General features: G+C 44.6%; 3 protein-coding genes across 8 annotated transcripts in view; 2 read left to right on the top strand and 1 right to left on the bottom strand.

The window, feature by feature from the left end:
- The window catches only part of GALK2 (galactokinase 2), a 35,344-nt gene extending 34,057 nt beyond the window's left edge, over positions 1 to 1,287 (top strand). For all 4 annotated transcript variants that reach the window (XM_072982100.2, XM_072982101.2, XM_078380998.1 and 1 more), the window contains one exon: positions 767 to 1,287. In XM_072982100.2, the coding sequence (XP_072838201.2) occupies positions 767 to 974 (208 nt within the window). In that variant the 3' untranslated portion in view covers positions 975 to 1,287. The remainder of the gene's footprint in view (positions 1 to 766) is intronic.
- Positions 1,108 to 20,789, bottom strand: part of FAM227B (family with sequence similarity 227 member B) — a 66,053-nt gene continuing 46,371 nt past the window's right edge. The window contains exons 11-14 of one of the 3 annotated variants that reach the window (XM_078381000.1): positions 6,263 to 6,321; positions 3,053 to 3,127; positions 2,217 to 2,286; positions 1,108 to 1,446 (exon numbers count right to left, since the gene is read on the bottom strand). In XM_078381000.1, the coding sequence (XP_078237126.1) occupies positions 3,122 to 3,127; positions 6,263 to 6,321 (65 nt within the window). In that variant the 3' untranslated portion in view covers positions 1,108 to 1,446; positions 2,217 to 2,286; positions 3,053 to 3,121. Of the gene's footprint in view, positions 1,447 to 2,216; positions 2,287 to 3,052; positions 3,128 to 4,113; positions 5,430 to 6,262; positions 6,322 to 20,789 lie in introns of those variants that run through there. The other 2 variants (XM_078381001.1, XM_078380999.1) reach the window with 2 other exon arrangements.
- Positions 11,647 to 20,789, top strand: part of FGF7 (fibroblast growth factor 7) — a 37,555-nt gene continuing 28,412 nt past the window's right edge. The window contains exon 1 of the mRNA XM_020790089.3: positions 11,647 to 20,431. The gene's annotated coding sequence lies outside the window, so the exon portion shown is untranslated. The remainder of the gene's footprint in view (positions 20,432 to 20,789) is intronic.

Here is a 20,789-nt window from a genome sequence, read left to right as displayed (position 1 = left end):
GTGGGGCACCGTGCATTTGGCCCAAGCAGCAGTATCCGTGACGGCCACGATTTGCCAAACTTCACATGACTGTCGTTCAGGGTAGGCTGGCTGCAACGTGCAACACTTTCTGGGCCCCCCTCTAAGTAGCCCAAACCAGGGTTCTGTAGATGCCTCGTGTTAATTAAAGTGGGATCAAATGATGTAACTGCAGTTACACTCTTTTAAGACACAGTGTAGACAACTAGGGCTCATCAGGCACCTCTGTTACTATTCGCTCCGGGGGGGGGGGGAAGAATTGTCTCTGTACTTGCCGAACCAAAATAATAATAATAATAATAATAATAATAATAATAATAATAATAATAATAATAATAATAATGATGATGATGATGATGATGATGATGATGATGATGATGATGATGATGATGATGATGATGATGATGATGATGATGATGGTCATAACAGGAAGGAGGAGGAAGCCTTCAGAATAGGTTGCTCAAGGAGATAACCACACTAGCTGCATGCTGTCAAGTTGATTTCGCTTCTTTCCAGGGTCTTTTCAAGTATACTCAGAGGTGGTTTATCACCACTCTCATCTTACTGAAGACTGGATGACAGTCACACCTCCATGCTACCAAACTTTGGCTGCCCCTCCTTCAAGCATTTGGAAACGGGACGGAGGCTAAGCCAGTTGCGCCCGCTGTTCCTTGGGCGGGCTGCAAGTGACGCACGTTCTTCTTCTAACTCGGGCCTTTCCAAACGATGGCTTGTTTTTGTCTTCCAGGCAGTTCGGAGCGGTTGGATCCCGCCTGACCGGCGCCGGCTGGGGTGGTTGCGCCGTGTCGATGGTTCCAGTGGACAAACTGGAGGGGTTCCTGGCAGGTGTGAAAAAGGCTTATTATAAACACCGTGGCCAGAGATTAGCTCAGGAGGAAAGCAGCCTGTTTGCAACCCATCCTGGCGGAGGAGCTGCGGTTTTTCTGGAGGCTTAAAGGTGCCAAAGTATAACAGAAACAATTTGGGGCATTGTGGAGCTGGCAGGGTATCTTAACGCTGCAGTAAACAAGTCCCTTCACTGTTTTTTATTATAATGAGCAATAGCCATTATTAGATAGCATTTCTTTAAAAAAAAAATCAAGAGTGCTATTAAAACCGTCAAATTTATTTTCCTTCAAAAATAGGCTTCTAACAAATACCAACCGAAATCTTGATTCCTGTCTGGATCCTACAATATAAAACCTGATTTGTAAAAATGTATTCATTAAAAAAAAAGATTAAAGTGAACGAGACTAGATTAAAAAACAACTCTGCTTTGTCTTACTTTTTAATGACTTGAAAGAAAGGGGCATATTTCATACCAGACACATCACTCAGCTTAACTCAGCTCTTGTTACGCACATTGTAGAGATCATTAGTTGTTGAATGAGTGCCACTGGATGGAGCATGACGCGTTTTTACATTTTCCTGTTCAAACAAAACACCAAAAGGAAGAGTTGAATTAACTGTAGGATAAGAATCGCTCGTATGGTGTGAAGCTCACTGGTGGGCATTAGTGCCTTGTGGGCACAGAACCCCGAACCTCTGGCTTCATAATCCCCCCCCCAAATGGCCTGGGAAGGGGTTCTGCCACGTTATAGCCACTGGCATGTAAGAGCCATATGACTCATTCTACTTTAAAATGGAAGGGCTATTCTTGAAACAAGCCCTACCCGCTGGGGCTCAAACACCACCATTTTCAGAAGGGGTGCTCCCTTAAATTGCTAAACAACATCTGTTGGCCCTAGCGGGTGCTTTTCTTCACTTTCATATCTTGCATTTTACCAGGTGGTGTTGTGTGATCTATCACTGGAAGGTAAACACGGGCTCACCTGGCAAATCTGATTATCAACAAATCCCAGTAATTGAATTGCTAGTGATAATCGCGGGGGATCTCTCTTAATGATGCCTTAAGCATATTGTCTGGTTTCAGTCTTTGCCTGTAGGGCGGAGCCTGCAAACCTGGGGCGGCTTTTCCCTATCAAAAAGGCAGTTTGTTCCCAAAAGTTGGGTTTAGGGAACGTGGAGATGACAGCCAAGGGGCACCTGATGCCGGAAATAACAAGGCCACCATCTTCTTTCAGGCCAAATAAGAGGTGCTCCACTCTCAAACTAGATTGTAAGGCTTAAAGTAGACTCAAACTGGACTCAAACTATAGACCCAAAGACTGGAGAGACGGATCCACAAAGGAAGGTACCATTTGAGTGATGAACTTTTCTGTCTTTAGCCTTGCTTCAGTTGGCTTCTTGGTAATGGTTGCCAACATCCTAGGTGAGAAAAGAACACAGGACATGTTTTTTCCCCCAGGAGAATTTGGAGCTGGGTCCTAAGGCCTCTTTTCCCGATTGCTGCACTTTGGTGCCCTGCCACTTTAGTTTGGACACTGTGACATTTCATTGTGTTAGTGAATATTTCTAAGCAAACGGATTGTGAAGAGATTCCTTTTTCCTCTCCACCATTCATCACACTGCAGGTGAACGGTTTCCCAGATATCCACTTCTCTCGGGGACTAGAACACTGTTCTTCTTCTACACATAAATCGAGATGAGAGACTCATCTAATCCTTTGGCTGGTCTCCAAACGCCAACGCTGCCCCCTCCCGCCCAGGTGCTCAGCACCCTCTGGAATTCCGGATTCACTTGAGCCACTGCACTTGAGCTGTAGTCCGTTTATCCTCTTCTGGATTTCTGGTCTGCATCACTTCTTTAATAAGTGTTTCAGAAAATGAATATGGGGGAACTTGGTGCAGAGATCATATCTTCCCTAGTAAACATTTTTACCCCATCAGCCAGACTACCAGGTAGATCCTACAATTCCCCATTATTAGGGGAATTAGGGGGGAGTTGCCAGATTGAGGAAAGACCATCCAGTGTTGGGATCAGGAGGCAACGGAAGACAGTGAGTGTCTGTGCCATTAGGAAAAAGCAACAGCATCCAAATATTTTGCCCTTGGCAATTACATCACTTAAAATTGAAGGGTGAATTAAAGAATCTTAAGATGTTATTAAAGAAAGAAAATGTTAACAAACCAACCTTTTGTACCTCCTGCTAACCTTTTCTCTCTGCTCTTGCATCTGTGCTAGTTCTTCATCACACCTATGTTCAAAACTAAAAAACAGGCCCGTGTGCGTTACACCTTTGAAAGGGTGCAGTATATGTAAGAAAGAGCTGTTTTCACTTTTAATTGCAAGGTACGACCATGATCCCCCTTGGAGCAGATGAAAAGAAATGTCACAGATGGATTACCTCATGGCTTTTCCAGTAAATTTGCTTGGAAGCCTCACATTCCTCAAACCCTTTTTGTTCCAGAGTAGCCCTGAGAAAGCAACTCTAGAAGCACGATCAGCTCCGAAGATTGCAACTTGAACATCTGGTGCACGTTATTTGAAAATGAATGACTTAAGACTGCCAAGAGTCATCCAAGTGGCCGGGTATCTGCAAGTGGATTGTTGCTCCTGAAACTTTGATCCCTGGATCTTTTTTAAAATCTTATTTTAATTCTGCTGATACAGAAAAGCTTTCTGTCTGCTGTTTTGCATGTTGTGGCTGAGTTTACTTGCAAGAAAAATCAAAGGATTTTTTTTAAAAAAGCTTGGATTACAAACAAAAAAGCAGCAGCTAATTCATGCGCTCTGGAACAAGAGGGGTTGGGTGAGGCAGTGCAATTTCGGCCGTGCCCTTCTGCAGACTGGCATGAAATGTAAGTCCCCATGCTCTATTTCCTGCTTGATATCGTCAAATAACTCCCTGACCGTACAGAGGGGCCTGCTGGGATGAAAACAACTAAGACTGAGTATAGTACTTACTCAATAAAGTTATTGTGTAGATTTTCTGCAAATGTTTGACTCGCCTTAATAACATCTGTGTAAGTCGGAGAAACGGGCGTGCTGTCGTGCGAGTCAAGGGAAATGATTTTTCACTTTGTGATATTTTGAAACGTGACTCTTTGCGAAATGCAACACAAGAGATAGTGACCTTGAATGTGGCCTAAGGAAGACCCTTTACAGAAGTTCTCTCTGTTCTTTGAGGGTCTCCCATGGCATAGAATGAAGAATTTTGGAGATCCCTCATCTATAGGGTCACCGTGGGTCGGAGGTGACTTGTAACTAAAACAACAAATTCCCTGCGGCTGATGTCACAACAATAAGAAGAGGAAAACTCGAGATACAACAGAAATAAGGGCATCTTGCAATAGATTTACCAAATTTCCTTTAGATTAATATAACGCTACAAAGAGGAGCCATAAACCAGATCCGACACAGATATCTCATACAGGAACCTGATCATGGTAGGCTTAAGCAAAAACCAAGGGGGAAAATAATAACAGAACTTTCAAAATCATTGTTTGGAAAGCCCTGACCCCCTGAGGGGTTTTCTCCCCAACTAAATCCCCATGTAATTCCTCATAAGGAAACCAACAATGTCTGAGTCACCAGAGAAAATTATGTTTAGAAAGTCTTTTCCTTAGATACTCCAATGAAAACTTTCCAAAGGAGCTGATGTATATCCCGTTCAGTGCGGTTTGTTTTCAAAATGAGAAGTGAAATTCTGACAAAGATGTTGACGTTGTGTTGATGGTTAGTGACAAATCAAACCAATGTCACTTGAAGATTTGAAACATGGTGAAATGTGTAACCTCAGCTCCCCAGTTATGAAAAATCCCAATTCATTTCACGTTGGGTATCACAGCACATAACACGAAAGTTATAGGAGTTCTGGAAAGAGTGGAAATTGGGGGATGAAAGGAGAGAGAAGCAGTCGAGTGAGAACTTAAATCTGAAAGCCATATTTTGTTCACAGAAACCTTCAGCCTCAGATTGAATTCTGGCTCTTCTGGGGTTCCCCAGGGATCCAAGCCTCTTCCCTCAAGAAACCATTATTTCCCAAAGTCACACATTTCCCCATGTTCTCAAAGGCTGAAATCCTTCTTCTGAGGCTTAATCGTGGGCACTAAGAGTATTATGCAAAAATATGCTGGTCTTGTTTCGGTCCAACCCCTATCATGCAAACAAGCTCAGGGAACTTCTCTGAAAGGGGAATCCAGCCCACGGCTAAAAGGTTTCCTATCCGCTTTCATTCGCTTTTGTGAAAATTAACACATCAAAATTGAAATGGAGACCTCATTTCTTCCCAACCCAACCCAACATCCATTTAACTTACTTTGACAAAATCGATTTAACCTTGTTAGTGCCACTTTAGAAGTTTTAAACACAACTAAAGTCTAAAACGTTCCCCCAATAAAAGGATATGGTATTTTGTAGATTTCAGTATGGTTGATCCTGTAAGCGCGGGAGTTTGCTAAGGTGTTGTTGATGCCATGCATTTTAAGATAATACAAAACCAGTGGACTTTGGCCCCCAAGGTTGAATAATGAACGTTGAAAGTCTGGACCACTCCCAATATAATGGGACTACAAAGAAGGCAGAAAGAGCTTTTATCGTGAGCAACAGTTCACTGTAAACAAGTAATGTGCTGTATCAGAATATGCTGAAAGACTAGACCAGCCTACACTCTTACTATTAACCAGGCATTAGAAAAAAGGACATGGTGACTTGCAGTCCCAGAATCTTATCACCAGCATGGATGGACCTGGTTAGGAATCTGGGTGCGCGAGGGATTGGTTCCAAGCCGCTCCCCCCCCTCTGCAATGGATGCCCAAACCCCACAGATAACAGTGAACCCTCTACATAGCATGGTCTCTGGATCCCTCTACTTTCCAATTCTGTTAATTACATCATGGAAATATATATATATTTCTGGTTTTTATATATATATATATATATTTTCAGACTGTAGGTAATAACTGGGGTGGTGAGAAACAGATTCTGGCTGAGGAAATGGTGCTCCAGGAAAAGTCCCCTTGTACTGCAGGTAACCGTGCCCTGATCCTCCCTGCTTGGGTCAAGTATTTTTCCCCCCACCTAAGCTGTCACCAGTGCAAATCCTTAAAACACAAGAACATGTGTGAACGTCAGGCAGCCACCCCCTCCTTTTTTTGGCATGGGTCCTCCAGGACACGTGGCTGCGGCTTGCATGTGGTGCTTGAGGTTATACACGCCAGAGGGAAAGATCACCCACTGCTGCTCAAAAGATGGCCCTTATTCCTCAAATTTTGTAAAATTTAACTCCAAGGCAACCTCTTCTGGTTTTTTCCCTTGTCGCTTGGTATGTTTCTGAACAATTCCTCAGAGAGAATAAAACGACCTTTTCCCATCTAGTCACGAGTCTTGGTTTCCCACCTACCTCTTTCTTTGGTTTCGCTGCTTCTCTCGAGGGCTGCTCCTTCTGCACTTCAAACCGCACTGCACAAAATACAAATGAAAGTCTCGCTCGTGAGGCTGTTCTGCACCTCCCGTTTTCTGTCATACATGTCCCTTTCCTGGGTTAGGATCCTGAATGGCCTCCTCCCAACCTCCTCACTACAAACAATCTCATTGGCCACAACGGGATATATTTTCTTTGAAACGGTTCAGGAGCACATGTGGAGCACATCATAAGGAAGACCTTTGAGAGCTATTAAAAGTATGAGTGGTTGGAAAGCAGACCGACATAACCTGCCTTGCAGGGCTGGAAGTGCAGCCATGCCCGTTGGTCATGGCATGTTTTGAGTAGACCGCTTGGCCAGGACCTCCTCAGGTCAACCTCCTTGCACAATGGACTGTAGCACCAGCGGCTCTCTCTGCTTCTGCAACAGCCGGCTGAGAGATACCACATTGCAATTCGATGGCACTTTCCACCCTGCTCTGGTTGAACAGCACCTTGGCTGAGGATTATGGCTGGACTGGGGCACAGAAGCACCACTAGAAGGTTTCTGAGGGTTGCTTCAGAAGTGGTGTCTTTCTAGATAGATTTCCTATTCCATGTGGGAGTTTTCGAGAGGCTTTGCATTTTTCCAGAAATCCAACTGCATACTTTAAAGACATAACAATGGAAGGGGGGGGAGGGGAAAAGAAGGCTTCAACCCGGCCAAGGTTCTCTTGGCACATCCATGCATCTTTATATAGACCTCTTTCACATTAGTGTGCATGCCATTGAAAAGAAGCAGTTGTCTTTCTCCTGCAAACGAGAGAAGCCGCCCTTCTAGATAACATACAAGCTCAAGAAGAAACAAGCTGAGGGGTAGTTGGCAGCCTGCTATGTCCGGAGCTGGCCACAGTAACAATCATGATAATAGCTCCATAATATTACAGGAGGGCCAGGAAACCTTTTCCTAAAACCATGTTTCTTTTCAACAAGTTTTCTGAGAATGGATACCACTCATCGTTAGGCCTCCAGCTGTTTTCCAAGACTGTATTTACCTTTGCTGCGCTTTCTACTTCATTAATAAGGATCTTGGCAGATACATAATTTTGACTAGAGAACGTGCAGGGAGATGCAGTTGTTCTGAAACAGACATTATTCGGCCAGGATGTGCCCTCCTCATTATAACCATAAAAGGGTTGTCCGTACTAAGCTTTGTCGTCTGAACAAAGGTGTAACACCCCCTCCTCCACCAGACCGGCCTTGACTCAGCCTTGTTCTTCCATGGCAAGTGACTTTGAATGGTACAGAGTTCTAGGAGAGGACATCAGAGAAGCACCTCTGCTCCCCCCCCTTGCCGTTTACTTTGCACCAGTTCACTGCGGGCTGAGTAGGGTGGCTGCTTTCCAGTCTCCCAAAGGAGGAGGGGAGGAAGACACAACTTTGCATAAAGTTGCCTCTGTTGATTTCTAAAAAGGGAAATGATGTTTCAATGCTGATGGCCCTTTTAGGGACATAATGAGGAGGGTGCATCTGAATTCAGTAATCTCTCTTCGATTGGCACCCTGCCCTTCTAAGATTTCCCCAGTCTAGGGATGTTAGGCAGCAGCACTCCCACCCTTGAGATTTCAGGGGCAAATCGTGAGACCAGAGGGTCCTTGTGGTGCCAGTGTGTTGAGCTGCTGTGAAACTATGGGGCAAGGCAGGAAAGGGGAGGAAGAACAGCTTCCAGGCCACGTCTTTGAAGGGCACTTCCCATCCTGCCTGCCTCACTCCAGATGATCTGATGGGTCCTCCTCCCTGCACCAACTTCCTCTGCCTGCTTGTCTTTGCTCCTGGCTTACTGGAGCACTGGTGCTGCGTGCTAGCACAAAACACACACAAAATACCTTTGGGCTGGCAACCCTAACAAAGACTCATCCAAGGACCATGAGACAGAAGCATCATCTCTCTCCATCCCCCCCCCCCCCCCAAAGCCGGTTTCTGACATAAAGCCCAACTTGAACAGTAGTCCTCTTTTTTCCCCTATGACAATAATGAAAACAGGCTGGAGCATCACGATCCTGCCATCTGGCACATCGTCCCCCTTGTTCAGTATCGGACACTTTAGGGTCCTCTAGCTTCGTGCAGTTTATTTGCTGGGCTGCCATTTTCCATTGCATTGAACAAGCTTTCCAAACTGACGTGGTTTCAGGAAAAAGGGCTGTGGTTATGTTGTGTGTGTGTGTGCGTGTGTTTTTTAAAAGTCTGACATACCAAGGCGTTGAAAGTGCCAACTTGCAAAGCTAAAGCTGCTTAAAGCAATCCTACAAATCTGTAAGTAGTTCAAGGGTGTTCTGCCTGATGAAACCTCAAGAGTTATCATCCTGCATCCTGGATTTTGGAGGTGTCATTCCAGCAGCCTGGATGGTACCTCTCAAGGTGAATTAACAGGGATCGGAACCCAGAATCTTAGGGGTGAAACAAGAGACTAAAGATCCATCTGCATACACATCGGGGCTCCGTATGGCAACCACCCGCTTGGTGAAGGACCTCAGAATTTGCAAAGAAAGGTTATGCTAACAGATCCCTGCCCGACACCATCCTTGCTTTAATATTTTTTTAAAAAAACCTGTGGCTGAGTTTTCTGCCAGATATCTTTAAGAAACCATGCTTCATTCCTTCAGCTGCCCCCATCCACCCGAGTGTCATAATAATCCTGGGCGCCTTCTTTGGAATGACAGCTTCAAAACAACGATCATCCATCAAGAAATAATTGGCGGGCCCACCCAGAAAGACAAAGTGTCACTTCTGGCCTCCAGAACATTGTTCCAGTACTTTCAGTGCTAGGTAAAAAATGGGCCAATATTCTCCTCTGACATCTGGCTGCTGGTTCAAGTCCCTGCCTCTCCATTTTCCTATCCGGGAAAGCACTCTGAATGTTTTTAACTAAAATGCTCACAAGCACAGTCTGATAGAGAAAGCGATCTGGTTGCCTTTGCTTATCATATCCATACGCTCAGCTATGGAAAGAGCCATATGGGACCCATATTGCTATTTTAATGATAAATTTTCAGAGAAACTCACAGAAGAGCTTTCACGTCCATGAGGAACCAGTTCAAAAGAAGACCTTTACAAGGCAATGCCGATGCCTTGAAAAGCATAGCTAACTGGGAAAGATTAGCCAAATGCATGCGCCTGCTGCCGCTTTGCAAACCCAGATTACCCTAATCTGTAACCACTGAAGACAGGAGGAGATCTACAGAGAGATGGTGGTCTATTTGTTTCGAGAACTGCAGTAGCTATAAGAAGAGGCACGGGTAAAAAAAAGGCAGAGACAAGACAACCCCTGCTGCTCTTGCCATCTCAAAAGCAAAGCGGAAATTCTCTCCCTTTCTCTCTTTCCTCCCCCCCCCTTTTGCCGGATAAACAAGGCCACGCAGGCTTTAGGCTGAGGAACACCAGTTCACGGTGGCCATGCTGGTTGGGATGATGGGAATTGTGAGATTATGGAAGGAGGGTACAGGGAAGAAGCAGAGATGAACCATCTCCTCCGCCCTTCTTTCTTCAGAAGAAGAGAGATATAAAGGGCAGAAGAAGAAATCTGGAATAAAGGCAAACACACATGCCTGATGGGACATTTATAGTTTTAGAACGTCATTTCACGAGTCAGTTCTGCACACGCTCTAAACGGCTACTTGATTTTAGAGCCTTCGCAGACTAAACTGGGTTGATGGTTCGCTTCTCATGCTCTCGGCTCCCCAGGGATGAGGCAAGCTCCCGGGAGTTTCCCTCCAAGGGTTCAACATGTGGCAAACTGGGAAGTGGGGGGGGGGGACTTGGCTCATTTCGCAGCTCGGGTTTGCGTCCTCAGCCAGCCTTGTGGCACACACGTCCCGGGACGGTATGCGCCGAGCCTCCACCGTGTATTGCTTGCAATAATAGAATCTCACACAATTTTGGCAGAAATCGCAGAAGGCAGTGGGCCTGTTGCCACCTCAGAAGTGGGTCATGATTGGATTGCCTTCTTTAATTCTACAAAGAGCGTATCTTCTAAGACAACTCCCTACATAGCTGTCGATTGGGGTGTGTGTGAGTCGTTACGATGTCACAGAGGCATCACTGGTGAAGGGAGCCAGCACAATGCCCACGCCTGAGCGAGTGAACCCTGCAGCCGAGCTGAAAGGGGGACCAAGAGGCACCCAAGATTTAATGTGCCACATACACACAACTCACAATTCTCCCTGCTCTGGCTGGTTTTTCCCCTAAGGTTCCTCTCCCTGCCTGGAGACCTGAAAGAAGACAGCAATTTTGAGATTCGTAGGCTTCCTCTGCCAGGATACTATTACTTAAAAACTCTTTATCTCATATTAATTCTTGAAATACAAGCTGTTTTACTCACTCCTAGAACATTATTCAAACCTAAAGTCAAACAGTTATAAATACTACTGTAGCAATGGTACCCTGAATACCACTGGCTCTACTTAGCACTAAATAATTTTTTTAAAAGGTGCAGGAAGCAATGGCTGTCCTTTTGGCTTTGTCAGCACAGCTTGGCCAAAACGTCTGAAGGCCGCTCGTGATGAAACTGCTCAGAAAGGACGAGCCCCTGCCAGGCATAGCTTCCAGGGGCCTCCGTCTCCCCTCAACCAGCTACAGATCTCACTGAAAGACAGAAAAAGAAAAATCACAGGAGAGTTCCAAATTGGCTGTCCTCCCCAGAAAAATAGTTTCTAAAAAGCCAACAATTTCCCCATCAGAAGAAGCCTTCCAGTTTCGAGAAGCACAGAGAACTGTGGAGAGCAGGAACCCCTCCTGGGATAGGAAAGGTTTCGTAACACAGTTTGGCCAGGAAGCCTTTTTGATCTGATGACGCTGAGGACCCAAGCAGGAAGGCAAGGGGAAAGGACGGCCCTGAGCTCCAGAGAGCTGAGCAAGGGTCTCCGCTGTTAGATTTGAAAACTATTTCACTCCACAGGGCTTCGAGTTCTCCAAGTGAATTGGCAAGCTTTTGCTCCTCCACGAAGCAAAGAATAGCACCAGTTCCTTTACTTCACATTTGTTCTTCAGTGAGATGTGCTGCATCTGATCATTTTCCTGTCGTAAACATCCAGACAGCATTGCTGTTACAAACAGACATGGAACTGGAGTTTGCAAGAGCCACAAAGTGCATCGTTTTAAATGCCAGAGCCAGCTCATTGTAGGAGAATTTATAGAGAGATATTAATAGATCTGTATAAAACTGTCACTGGAAGGACAGATCCTGAAGCGGAGGCTCCAATACTTTGGCCATCTCATGAGAAGGGAAGAATCCCTGGAAAAGAACCTGATGTTGGGAAAGTGTGAGGGCAAGAGGAGAAGGGGACGACAGAGATGGTTGGACAGGTCATCAAAGTGACCAACATGAATGTGACCCAGCTCTGGGAGGCGGTGGAAGACAGGAGGGCCTGGTGTGCTCTGGTCCATGGGGGTCACAAAGAGTCGGACACAACTTAACGACTAAACAACAACATAAGACTGTCCAAAAGAAAGGAAGGAAGAAGACACCTTCTGTAGTCTTGTTAGGAACCATCTAGTATCTTCTGCTACCGAGATTCACTGGAATCTGGAACTTGCACATGTTCATGCACAGGCAAAGTAACAGAACGTATCCTGTAAAACAGCCTCATGTGTCCCACTAAGAGACAAAAATCATGATCAGAGCCAGAAGTGGTACATGCAGAACATGCCACATCAGGATGCAGGTCAAGGAGTCATCCGTTTTATTATTTTCTCATTAGAAAACAAAACAAGAGCAACCTTCTCTTCATGCTGAGACGTCCAGGAGAAGATGCCCAGGACAGAACTTCCTCCCTGCCATGCTCTCATCCGTGCAAGGAATCAACATGGCGATGGGAGCATTCATGATTGCCAGCCTGAAGGGTTACAGTCCTCCACCGAACCCAGCATGGCTGGCTGTGGATGTCTTTGTCCAGAACCCCTCAAGAGCCAGACTGAGCCCTTCCTCAATGTGGCAAAGATGAGAATGCAAGTTTCGCCTCGGCAGCTGTGGAATGCAGCGCCCTGTTGTGACATGTGGCAGAAGCGGGCTTGGCCACAGTGATCCACGCCTTCCACTATCTCCTGATTAAGCCCTTGACAGGGGACTGACACTGAAAAGTGTCCAGAAACTATAGCTCATACAACGTGCAGTGGCAGAATCCTTGGGTGGCAGGCACGTTTCAGACCGCTTGTCACTGGTATGGAATCAACTGCAACGGCTTCCAGTTTGCTTCAGTGCAAGGGGGCAGTTTTGCTCCTCAAAGCCATACACTGTGTGACCCAATATGTGCTTGCCACAATCTAGGGATGCTGCACCGGAGACCTGTTGCATGTCCCACCACCCTAAGACACAGGGCTTTCCCTTGGATCGGCACCCCAGTCGTGGAACACCGTCAAGAGAGGTCTGGCCAGCTCCAGCTCCGTGGAGATTTGGGTGGGCAGCCAAAGCTGCATTCTTCTGGGAGGCTTTTGATGTCTGGGATTGGCTTTGAAACAGGATTTTAGAAAATGTCTTAAATCTGCTTTTCAAAAGCATTTAATTTTTTTATTTTTTTAGTAATGTTTTCAATATGTTTTTTAGAAATAATTTTGGTCTATCTATCTCCCTTTGGAAGGCCTGGTAGGCAGGGAGGTGGTAAACAAATTAATATATTCATTTTAGTTTCCAATTCACTCAAGCGTGGGATGCTCAGTGATCATAACTTAGTCTTTGGATACTGATAGGTGGTCTTTCACCTTGATCGTGCAGAACTATTTTAAACCGCTTAAATCAATATGTTTGAAAGCTATTTTATTGACTGTATCCCACCCTGGGAGCTGTGCATATGGGTGGGTGTAGAGATATTTTAGATATATCATGGTGAAGCATTGGGAAAAAATCTTACACTGCACACCCTTGATTCATTACATATGAGCAGTCGTTATAAACTTATAGACAATCCTCATCCTCGTAATCCCTCTAGCTATTTTGAACGTACATCTGTAATAAACTAGCAACACATAAAGAAGATATAAACACCGAGTGGTGAAAGAGACAGACTTTTAAAACACTGGATTAGATTTTGTCTGTAACAATGAAAACCCGAAAAGAACAGCCAATATGACTCAAGTTATTAAGTGCAGGAAAACATTAAAGGTTTGAAACCCTACTCCGGGAATCATAGGTTTCAACTTGGTAAATCCAACAAGCCAAAGAGGTGAGGCTGTCACCCATTTTTCTGAAATACATGCCAAAATATTTTCTGGCTCCTGACATCGCATACATTCTCTTTTTGAGGACAATTTATAAAACACTGCTGATCTATTAAAACTATACAGCATCGCAGCTGGAATAACGAAATCCACAACAAATTTCAGGTTACAGAAAAGATGGCAGAGGGTACCAATTCCAAAAACTATATTTCCTGCTTCAATCCATAAATCTTTATAAATAATAATAACAATTCAGACGCAGGAGCACAGAAAGTGCTCATGAAGCTTGCCAGCAACAGGGTTTTCTAAACATATTTAACCTGCTATTTTTTCCAACAGGTTGGGAAGCACATTTGAAGAATTAATGTTAATAGTCCTTGATTTTTTCTTACAATTGGCCCTCAGAGTTACTCCTGCACATCTGTATAGATCAGTACACAGTTGATACGCAGGGTGGCCTACCAACTTGCAAAAGATAATTTATTGCTTTGTTAGGAGGTTCTACTAAACCAGTTGAAGGTAAAAAGCAAACAAACAGGCATGTTTTAAAGAGAAAGATCTCAAGAAGAGTCACAGATCTTTTTGAGATGAATCAAAGGCTTAACTGCAATGCCTTGTAATCTAAGCTCTCTCTCTCTATCAACCTTCTCAATAAATCTTTTCAGTTCTCTAAAGTGACCCTGCAGAAACACAAGGGTTTCTAAAGGAACATCAGAAGGGTGATGGAACATGTTCTGATAACTGCAGAAGCAGAAGCAATGGAAATGTAACTGGGTGATATTGTCTCAACTTGAAAGATACAGAATATTCAAGGATATGTTGATCAGTTGACACAGGAACAAACAAGAGGCAAGGATGGAAGTCCTGCTGGCTCAAATGTCATTCTGTACCATGACTTATAGAATGGGGGGGGGGTTCCTGTTCTTAGACTAAAATATTATTTTCCCTTTGCTGGAGAGGCATATTTGTCAGCACGGTCTCTGTTCCCAGGAGACTGATGGAACCTCAGAGCTCCTGGAAGCCAGATTAGGATGGCTGGTAGTGATGGGAGAAAACCACTTAAGAAACCCTTTAAACAGAGGTGGCATGAAATGACGTGAATACGACCGACCACAACTCGTTGGCTGCGGCAGCAAAGAAACACATTTCATCTCCATGTCCCTTTCAACTGCCTGTGGCCTTATTCAGTCTGATCGGTGGAGGAAAACAGATGACCTGCTGGTGGCCTTCCATCTCCTACTTGGTTGTGGATAAAACCAACTGAAGTGCTACCATTTTTGGAGAGGTCTGGGACACTGTTTTGGTCTGTTTCCACTGGATCGATTACTGCAGCGTGAGGATGCAGACAAGATACCAGTGGGATGTTGCCTGTGCACCCAACTCCTGCTCGGAGAGAGAAGACTCTGTGAAACAGGCAAGATTGTGCTGCTGTTTCCTTGATCTGTGATCTTTTGTAAACAACATATTACAGTGCTCAAGGAACAACAACAAAATGGATGGAGCCCTTATCAAAACAGCATAGCCTTGTTGAAGTTGATGGACTTACATTAGCATGATTTCTTAAGAATCCTTACATGGGTTATCAAGCGTAGCTGCAGGCTTGATGGGAGGACTTTGAAATAAACGCTATGAAACCACAACCAATAGGCTTCAGCAGAGGTTACATACACTGCAAAAAGCAGGAATCGTTGATTGCCCTAATCATTCTCTTATGGCAGAGTATCCACATATCTGTTATTAAGGCTCTTTGTGAGCTTTATCTACAAAGAAGTCACTGGGCCTACACCATTAGCACACTTCTAAAAACAGTGGATAAAACCGTTTCAAATTACCAGAAGTTGCATCATTATGGATTATTGTTTTAGCATTGCTAGGTCTCTCTAATATGTTGTTGCTCCCAGAGGAATACTGATTAAAATGGAAACCAGATGTGCTTTCCATGACCAGATTGGTAAAAAAGATAAACAACTATAGAAAATCAATTCAAATAAAAAGAGTGCCCTGGGGTTGTTTCTAGAGACATGGGGTGGTTCAGGGTGGCAGTGGCGGGTATGTAAATATTTGAGAAGGGCAGAGCAGGCCTTGGGAATAAGCTGAAATAAAGTGTTTCCCCTCCCATTTTAAGACGAATGGGTTGCGGAGACCACCAACATTCTGAGCAGCGTATTTCGACGGTATTGTCACAGCCCACGTAAAGGTAAATGCCATGACATTAATGAAGGCTACAGAAGATTCCCTGTGAAATATCCATCCATAATGGAAGCTTCAGTGAAGCCAGCGAAAGGTGAAAAGCTTTCTAGGAATACAAAGCAAACACAGAGCAAAAGTTCTGAATTTTACCAAGCTCACATCAGGACATAGATGTGACCTCCTTGTGTAAATGAAAGTTGTCTATTTGTGATTTGAGTGCTGATCCCTGTGCGTGTCTGACCTAGGAAAGAAGAGTACTGTATTGCCAGGAGCCACTCCCTTTGCCCACTAGATGGGCGCTGGATGATGATGGAAGAGGATCCAGTCACTGCTGATAACTGGCAGAAAGGCTTGTGGAGGTTTTTTGTGTTTTTTTAAGGGTGTTTCCAAGCCTGCAAGCTACAGCCAACAAGGTGAGGTCAGCTCTCCCACAAAGGTTTGTGAAAAACAGGTGAAGGCATCCAGGCCTTCTTGCTCATAATAAAGAGTGCACTGTCATGTTCATAAATCAGTGTGAAATACAACATGGTGTATCTCTTGAGCATCTATGGCAGCAAGATGGTATCTCTCCTAGTACTTGTAAAAATTCTTCTGAATCCTGAGGCCGGAAGAATTTGGAACAGTCCAAAATGTTGGGTGTTTCTGGACGAAAACATTTTTACTGGACTAAGCTCCCGCTCCGCTGCTACAAACCTATTTCCCCATTACAAAACACCCATGCCGAAGACGGCTCTATATTATTGGCATATTTTGTATTGCCTTTCAGTGGGGAAACAGAAACATTTCCAGCAAATGCAGCTTAGCATAAATATGTTTGCTAAGTGGGTGAAATCCCCCTTCTCCGTATAATGTGGGCAAGGCGTCGCCTTTGCTCCAATAAGCAAATACTTCCTTTCTCGCGAAGCAGGCACATGCTTCCAATTTCTCCCCTTATTTGGGGGTAATTTATTACCAAATAAGTACAGGAGATGGTCTGCGAGCCCTATCTCAAAACGCTGGCGATCGGTGAAATCCCATCGTCTCCTGTAAAAAGCAAGACACATGCCAGCAACTGGCCTCTCGAGTGAGAGGAGAGAGCGCATTCCTTTCACAGGTCCGATACAGAGCGATTATACTTTGCAAGAGAAGTTTGTGTCTTGTAAAATAAGTCCTTTGAGCTTGAGTGAACTACATAAAATCAATATATTTTTTTCAAAAGCCTTCCCCTAAAAAGTCCCCACCCCCAGGCCTGGCGGATTACAGCCATAATACAATGAAAAGCAGGCCAATGCATTTTATAACTATTGGGTTGTGTCTAGAATGCAACATGTCTGTATGGACTAATGGCATAATCCCAACTCTAGCATAGATCACCTTCAGGGGCCTGGATCAGGCAGAAGCCTCTTCTGCTGCTCCGCTTGCTTGATGTTAGTGGAAGCCCCTTCTATTTGTTGAAACAGAACAGATTTGCTGGCAGAGCGACTTCTACTTGCCAAATTCTGCCAGCCAAGGAGTCATCGGTCGTTCCCACCAGATCCAAAACTTCTCCAGCCCAGCCATAATACTAGCACATAAATATTAGGCCAGGCAAGAGTAAAGCTAAGAAATTTCCAAGATTCATTAGATGGAAGTGGCTTGGATTATTGTACAACTTCATTTTCTAAGAATTGTCGTGTATGCCGCAGCTTAATATTTCTCCATTTTATGAGAGGGTCACTTGGGTTGTTTTTCATAGTTTTTCATTTAGAATGTAACATGAAAATAAATAAATTATATGGCTATTTTCTGTGTAAAATAACAGAATTCTGTCTGAAGTCATTTCTCAAAGTTGCACCCTTGAACAATAAGAATTCATCAAACGGTTGCTTAATTTTATGGAAAATCATCCTAAAGCTGCTTCAGCACACACCATTTATGTATTTATTAAATTTATACCCCACCCAATTAGACAACATCTACTCTACTCTAATTACTCAACGTCTACTTATTCATCCTCTGGTAGAAGTACGTTCCACCAACCTGAGTGAAAAGCAAATGGAGATGAGTCGAAGTTTCTGGACTTCACTCTGCAACATTCATTATGAAACACATCTTTAAAAAATGTTCTCTCGTACACAGCTTTATCCATTACTGACATCCCAAGAATGTGCTGTTTCATGACCCAGTAAGATAAATTCTAGGAATAACTGCTCTGAACACCTGAGGCATATGCTCATTTTATGCAATGTTTATGCACATCGATTTTATACAAGCCAAACACTGGAAGACTTCTAGGAGGAGGGAGAGATGGAGAGTTGATACCGAAAGCCTGCCAACTGGTCTTACCCAACAACACCTAACGAAATGAACGAATCTACACAGTTGCTAATGCTGCAAGTCCATTGGCTTAGGACACTGCTTTATGTGGACCACTCTTTTAAAAGGATCATTAGGGCCCCTCGACCAATTAAATGCATCCGTGTCTCGGTCTCTCTCTCTCTCTCTCTCTCTCTCTCTCTCTCTCTCTCTCTCTGTGCATTTTGCTGGCTTTTTGGTCTGTTTTGATTTGTTTCCAATCTGCTGCCTGATTTGTTAGGAACTTCTTTTCGGCTGCATCTGATGGCTTATTGCTTTTGTGTTTCCTGCAGGCTGGGAGCGAGTGTGGCCATCCGTCTGCCCTAACTGGTGCATGTTTGGCTGCTCCCTTTTGGCATGACACGTGGATATAATTCTGGTGACCCCCCCCCTCTGGTTCTGGCCCGCATGAGCAAAGCCCTGCTCTTCCCGAGCCTTGAAAAACATGGAAGCTGAAAGAGCCCTAAGAAGATATTGCTGGGCAGTTGACAGACAAGATTTGTTTTCCACAGCTGGAGGAGATCAGATGCGAAACATCTGCAGGGAGAGCCTGAGTCTCTCCAGGTGCTTGGAACCCAAATAAAATATCAGGTAAAGTAGAGCCAGGCTGCCTTTAGGTGAGGGCAAACAGACACAACCGGGCAGAGGGCTGCAAAGCACATGCCTCATATTTTTGCAAACAGCAGTTACTCATTGCAACAAGAGGGACGCTGTCATTACCCCAGCATATGCAGGCCTCTGGAGTGAGAAGCCCACCCCACAGACCTGATTGCTTCACAGTGGGCAGCTCAACATTTCTTACCATAAATGTCTCACCACCATTAAAAGAAACTGGCCCTCAGGTTCTGTCCAGCAAAAACTGCCCAGCAGTGGAGTGAAGATGTCTGGTAACCTATGGAAGGGGTTTCTCCAAGAATCACCTACACACCCTGACCATACCTGTGTTTCCGGACATCAGCCTGCCCAATGGGAGATCGAAGCAATCAGTTTTTGGGTTCCAGCTGCCAAAGTCTCTTAGCCACCCGAGAGCAACGCTTCCCAAGCTCAGAAGACCCACTCCTATCCACAGAAAGCCACAGGCATAAGGACCCTGGCTCTTTCTGATTTGATCATCATCTAAGCTATTAAAGTCTACAGTTCATCCATCAGGCAGAATATTAATTCCCATTATTACTCCTTGTGATTTTCAGCAAGTATTCATTTCCCCCCTCTGAAAGATGAGTTCGATTTTTCAGCATCACACTGTCCCACTCAGCTGATGTTCTAACCAGCAGGCAACGTCGGTGGCACATCCACATTGCAAAGACTGGGTACATTCCTCAAGCTTCAGGAGCTATTACAACCTACGGTATCTATCTACTCTGGCTCATTCTTACGTTCTGTTGAGTGTGTCTTCTTGTGTGACAATAAGGAAAACCACGGGCCAGTGGATGAAACATTGCTACCGGAGGAAGGCGGTTAATGCAGAGGTCACTGTGGAAGGATATGACAACACCTGCATTAAACTCCCGAGGACTGCAGTCCAGTTTCAGTGAAATCAGTGGACATTCCCCAAAAATCATTGAGACATTTCCCAATTTTATTTCAACCGACGTTGAGGTGGGCATGCAATGCCAAGACCCTGATCTCAGTCAGGACAAGATTAATTTTAGTGTGTTGCTGTTCTTGCCTCAATGCTCCTCGAGCAGACTTTGGATGGAGCTGGCTCTGGCAGAAGGCGGCTGCGAATGCAGATTGGATCAGCTCTTGAGGGTGACATACTGTATAGCTGGTTAGGCACAGGAGAGTCTTTCTGTTACGGTCAACAGCCACAATCAACTCTGCCTATATGCTGTACCCCTCTCCATGAAGAACAGGATCCTGAAAGTGGACTCTTCAAGGTTTGAAAAAGAGTGTTCAGAAGGCACATTTGCTTCAGAAAAGGCTCATGCTTTATTAAATCAAGGAGACACCAAGAAGAGCATCCAAATCCAGGAGTTGGAGAACCCTGTTTTGTTTTGTGTACGTGTGTGTGTGTTTTTTTTTAAAGAAGAGGCAGTTTTGAGACCTGAGGCATCAACCATGTTCAGAGCTCCCTCTGAAGAGTACAGAAGTCAGCACAAGGTTTTATTTTTATTCCCGTCTTCAACTGACATCTGACTGGTCAGGTCCCAATTGCTTCCAAGAGAAATCAGCAAGGTTTTCCTTCCTTTTTTTTATTTTTTTCCCCTTTTGCCCCCAAAAGCCTTAACAGGCTTAACACCACACACTCCCTCCCATAGACACACAAATGTACACGCACACACGCTCGCACACACCCTCTTGCGCACATGTTGATTTATGGAAGCAATTATGATTCTGTCGCAGTCTTGATTCTGAGCTAGAAAAGTTTGTAGCTACAGTAGAGCGTCTCATGTTGCAAAAGGCAGACAACAGAAATGGAATACTTGTGCGCTCAGCTGTTATCAACAAGAGCAAGTAAGTCATTTGTCTTCTTTATAACCTCTTAAGAGATTTCTTAGCTGCTAACAGTATTTTCTGTCCTCACAATTCTGTGAGATCACAAGCAATATTCTTGACAGCGTCTTACAAGACGGTGGCAATGGCCGAGCTAAGTGTATACCGTCTGTTCTGGCCATTAAAACTCAAGATAGGGAGCAAGCTTTTAGGGAAATCACTAAGAAAATAGAGGATGAAGCAATCAAGAGAAAGAGGATGCGGCAGCGGTTTCCTGCAGAAGAGTTTGGAAGTGTAGCTGAATCCTCAGACGCAGCGATGCAAAGCAGCGGGGTTGCAGACTGACTCTTAAAACGTGGGGTTAATGTCAGGAACCTTT

The sequence above is a fragment of the Pogona vitticeps genome, chromosome 12 (genome assembly GCF_051106095.1).
Source record: "Pogona vitticeps strain Pit_001003342236 chromosome 12, PviZW2.1, whole genome shotgun sequence".
Classification (NCBI taxonomy): Eukaryota; Metazoa; Chordata; class Lepidosauria; order Squamata; family Agamidae; genus Pogona; species Pogona vitticeps.
Note: the sequence above shows the minus strand (reverse complement) of the source record. Positions and strands in the feature narration are given on the sequence as shown.